This window comes from Drosophila serrata, unplaced genomic scaffold (genome assembly GCF_035046125.1).
Source record: "Drosophila serrata isolate PLE 108 unplaced genomic scaffold, ASM3504612v1 contig_17, whole genome shotgun sequence".
Classification (NCBI taxonomy): domain Eukaryota; kingdom Metazoa; phylum Arthropoda; class Insecta; order Diptera; family Drosophilidae; genus Drosophila; species Drosophila serrata.
In genome coordinates, this window is record NW_028256915.1 from 504097 (window position 1) to 509015 (window position 4919).

The 4919-nt window shown below is 38.8% G+C and overlaps 3 protein-coding genes across 7 annotated transcripts in view; 1 reads left to right on the forward strand and 2 right to left on the reverse strand.

Moving 5' to 3' along the window:
- LOC147645106 (uncharacterized) overlaps positions 1–4778 on the reverse strand; it is a 36460-nt gene extending 31682 nt beyond the window's left edge. The window contains exon 1 of the mRNA XM_086828907.1: positions 2623–4778. Within this exon, the coding sequence (XP_086685033.1) occupies positions 2623–4474 (1852 nt within the window). The 5' untranslated portion in view covers positions 4475–4778. The remainder of the gene's footprint in view (positions 1–2622) is intronic.
- Positions 1–4919, reverse strand: part of Ten-m (teneurin transmembrane protein Ten-m) — a 350373-nt gene that overhangs the window by 146942 nt on the left and 198512 nt on the right. The gene's annotated exons all lie outside the window — the stretch shown is intronic.
- The window catches only part of LOC110190330 (putative phosphatidate phosphatase), a 67418-nt gene that overhangs the window by 21540 nt on the left and 40959 nt on the right, over positions 1–4919 (forward strand). The gene's annotated exons all lie outside the window — the stretch shown is intronic.

Here is a 4919-nt window from a genome sequence, read left to right on the forward strand (position 1 = left end):
TTCAACTTGGCCATTAGCCTGCGGCGAGCCCGTCGCTATTTTTATGTGCTTCACATTACTTTTTTCCAGAAACTCTGCAAAATCAGACGATGTAAAACAACTGCCCCGATCTGATACTATGCATCTAGGTATACTATAAGCTCGAAAATAGTCTGTTAATGCATTTATCACCTCTTTTGTATTTGTCGTTTTTGTTGTGTACAACCTAACAAACTTTGTAAATGCATCTACGACCACAAATATATGCTTTTTTGATCTGCTACTATCTACCGGCCCATAATGATCTATATGAATGATCTCAAAAGGTTTGTTGCCTTTTGGTATGCTATGTAAATGTCCATCTCCTCTACCTACCTTCGGAGCATACGCTATACACTTTAAGCAATTTTGAATGTGTTCCACGACTTTATCTTTCATGCGTGGAAACCAATAGCTCTTTCCAATAACTTCTAACATTTATATCTCTCCCAATATGACCCATTTCATCATGATACTTGTATAGCACATGTTCCTCCATTCGATTCGGTACGTAAAACAATAATCTGTTGTCGTTGCTTTTCCTATAGATCACACCATTTCTCATTTCATATAACTTATGCTCGTTACTTTCTAACATTTTCCTAATTTCCTGAACCTTTACATCTTTTGATTGACAAATTACTAAATTTGTTTCGAATGTATTTGCCTCCACTATCATAATATTGTTGCATCTACTCAATGCATCTACATGTTGCATTTGTCTGCCTGCTCTGTGTTTTAATTCATAATCGAATTCCTGTAGCTCTAGAGCCCACCTTGCTATTCTTGGGTTCAACTCAATCTTATTGAGGGTTAAAGTTAGAGAGTTACAGTCTGTTACAATTTTAAATCGTTTGCCTAGCAAATATATTCTAAATCTTCTTAACGCGTATATTATAGCTAAAGTCTCCAATTCAAAACTGTGATACTTCGCTTCCGTTGCAGTTGATCTTTTCGAAAAATAGAAAATAGGATGTAACTTGCTGTCATCTTTTTTCTGAAGAAGCACAGCCCCAAATCCTAAGGCACTTGCATCACAATGAAGTTCGACATCATCTCTGTAATCATATAAAGCTAACACTGGCGCTTCCATTAACTTTGCCTTTAAAAGCGAAAAACAATTCAACTCTTCTTCTTCAAACCTAAAAAGCCTATCCTTTCTTAATAAATCATATAATGGTTTCGCTAATATAGAAAAATCCTTAATGAATCGTCGAAAATATGAACAAAGACCCAAAAAGCTTTGAACTGCTTGCACCTTGCCTGGGATCGGAAAATTTTGTATAGCTTCTAACCCCTTGCTATCAGCCTTAATCCCATCGTTTGAAATTAGAAAACCTAAATATTTGACCTTGTCTTGTAAAAATTTGCATTTATCCATTCTCAATTCTAACTTGTTTCCTACTAACCTTCTAAATACTTCTTTTACAACATCTAAATGTTCTTCTAAACTTTTGCTTGCAACTAAAATATCGTCCATGTATATGATTACCTTCTTTTCTCTTATCATGTCCGAAAATATGTCATTGACGAATCTCTGGAATACCTGTGGGGCTGTTTTAAGACCCATGGGCATCCGTAGAAACTCAAACTGCCCTAACGGGGTGGTAAACGACGTATATTTCACTGAATCTTCGTTGACAAATACATGAAAGTAACCATTCTTAAGATCCAATTTTGTAAATACTGATTTTCCCACTAAGCTATCCAAAAGGTCATCAATTAATGGTATCGGATAATTGTCCTTAGCCATTATTTTGTTCAATTTTCTAAAATCTATACAAAGTCTAAGTTCACCCGACTTCTTCTTCACTAATACGATAGGAGAAGCATACTCCGATTTACTAGGTTGAATAATCCCATCTCTAATATATTCGTCTAACATTTTTGATAATGCTTCCTTTTCACTATATGACAGTCTTCTTGGTGCGCAGCTAAATGGTTTTGAGTTTTCTAACACTATTTTCATTTCGCATTTTATTTTCGGAACTTCCGGTCGCTTGATTTGAACATAATGCGTCTCTAACATCTTGATAAACGTTTCACAATCCTTATAGTTTATTTGCTCACCAATATTATAAATTTTTTCTTCCTCACAGTTTTCTAAAATGTTTATATCCATCATTTCCCTATCAAAATTTTCGTCTAACACACCTCGATGTTCCTCACCTAACCCTTTTGTACCTAAAGTTTGTTCCCGTATAACATCTGTACCTAAATTATTATCTTCTAAACATTCACCTAAGCTTGTATCTAAACCATTTTCTCCTAAATTTGTACCTAAAATGTTTTCATATAAACTTGTACCTAAACCATTTTCTCCCAAATTTGTACCTAAAATGTTCTCATATAAACTTGTACCTAAACCATTTTCTCCTAAATTTGTACCTAAAATGTTCTCACCTAAACTTGTACCTAAACCATTTTCTCCTAAATTTGTACCTAAAATGTTCTCACCTAAACTTGTACCTAAAAGATTCTCTCCTAAATTTGTACCTAAAAGATTCTCTCCTAAACTTGTACCTAAAAGATTCTCTCCTAAATTTGTACCTAAATCATCTTCTCCTAAATTTGTACCTAAATCATCTTCTCCTAAATTTGTACCTAAAATATTCTTTCCTAAATTTGTACCTAAAATATTCTCACCTAAACTTGTACCTAAACCTTTTTGATCTAAATCTGTACTGAAACTACCTTTATCTAAATTTTTGTCCACTAAAATTTCACTTTCTAAATTTTCGCAACCTAATACTCTATCCAAATCATAAGGGTCCTTAGTATTGTCATTCACTAAGCTAATGTTTGTATTACGACCGACTTGGGTTTTACATTCCTCGATTGTAATCATTTTTAAGGTCTCTAAATTAATTTCTAATTTACAAGCTTTCATAAAATCTCTCCCCAGCACAATATTACAGAGCATAGATTCGCTAGCCACAACAATTAATTTAAACCAAATCTTTATTTCATTTTTTAATACAAAGCATGATATTTTTCCATAGCTTTTCAATAAGCTTTTGTTTAGTCCAAAATAACTTTTTCTTAGAGGTTCCAACTTAATGTTTCTCGGTATACAAGAACGTTTTATGAATGAAACTGGGCTTCCCGAATCTATTTGGCACTCTGTAATAATCGGCTGGTTAGTATTTTCCCCACAAAAAATTTTAAATACTCTTACATAATTGTTTTCCACCTTCTTCTTGTTCTGGGGACATACAGCAATTCGGTGATCCTTTGCGCCACAGCCATAACACGAACCAGGCTCTCGCTTTGGCTTGGTGCACTCCCACTTCCAGTGCCCCTTGCCGTTGCAGTTGAAGCATCGAGTTTCGTTGTTCGTCGAAACCGCCTTTGCCGCCGACGCCTTTGCCTTAATTGACGCCCTTGCTGGCAGCTTGATGTCCGCAAACGCTCGCAACATTTTCCTTGGGGCATCGAAACATTGCATTTTAGCCTGCATCCGAAGACTTGGTAATGGAATGCCCTCTACGAGCCCATCCACCAGCTCATCCTCGTCCATCGCTACATCCCGAGCCAATCTGCACTTCTCCTCGAAGTACATCGCAAATTGTTCATCTGGCGACCAGACGCGTGCCTCAAACTTGCGCCTTAATGCCGCTTTTGACTCAATGCTCCCAAAAGCTAGCTTTAATTCCTCAATGAGCTCGTCCATCGGCTTCGCCAACCGTCCGGCCTCAGCATGCAGCCATTGCAGGGAATCTCCCTTGAGCTTGCTGATCAACAAAATTCGCCGCTGCATGTCTGTTAGCCTATGAAGGGCCGAAATACTGTCCCACTGGTCAATCCACGATCGCACACACACCTTGCTGCCGAAGTCCATTAGCATTTCTCTGGCCATGTTAAAACCCGGTGTTGCGAAACTGTCTGTTGCTATTTCGCCATCTCGCTGTACGTCGCCTCTGCCGTCGCCTCTGCCGTCGCCTCTGCCGTCTCCTCTGCCGCCGCCTCGTTGCATGTTCTGAAAACTTCTGGTAGGTAGCTGTTCAAAGTTCTCGGAATTGTTGTTGTTGGCGTCGTTGTTTCGACGCTCGCCACTGTCGCCAACTTCAACGCCTAGCTGTCCTGCCTTCTCGGAACCATGCCGAATTCGAGCATTTTCGTCTCTTCCATTCCCGCCGTCTTCGTTGCTCTGGCTGCCGACATTGGCGCCGATCTGACGATTCAAATTTGCCAGAATTTTTCTCGCTTTGGCAATTTCCTCGCGCAAGTCTCCCAGAGTTTCTTTGGCGATTTCCAGCTCTCCGTCGCTTTCCACGTCCGTGTCACCTAGCGGTTCCATTTCCACACACTCTTCCGGAGCACTGCCTCGAATTTCAATCGGGACCTTGGCTAGCCTTGCGAACAGCTCCACTTTTGTGCCCTTCGTGGGCAAGTTTAAAAGCTCCAACCACCGCTTCAGTTGCACAACCGTTATATCCGCTATGTTTAAGTCCATTTTTTATTTTAGTTTGATGAGAAAAATTTCGCGTTGGTATCCCACTTCTGAAGTTTGTAGCCGCCTTTTAGTTCTAAACACTTCTAATTCGTTTCTTCTCTTACTAATGTTTCTTTATTATTTAATCTAAAACTTTTATACTTGGTTTTATCTATTCTTCACTCTTGTCTTTACACTTTTGTCTTTACACGTCTACTCTCGTTCCGATCTTCTCACCAAGTGATCTGCCGCTCTCAGCAAACACTCAATCAACCCCCATTCTTAGCCAGTCGCTCTCTCATGTTCTCTTTTGAGAGAGCGTAACATCTCAATTAGAGTGGCCAGAGCATACTTATCTTAACTGGCCTGCTACAATGTGTATCTCAAAATTGGATCTCTGGTTCATAGGACACTCTCTTCGATGGAGGCAACGAATTAATATATTATGAAGCTCGACTAAACACTC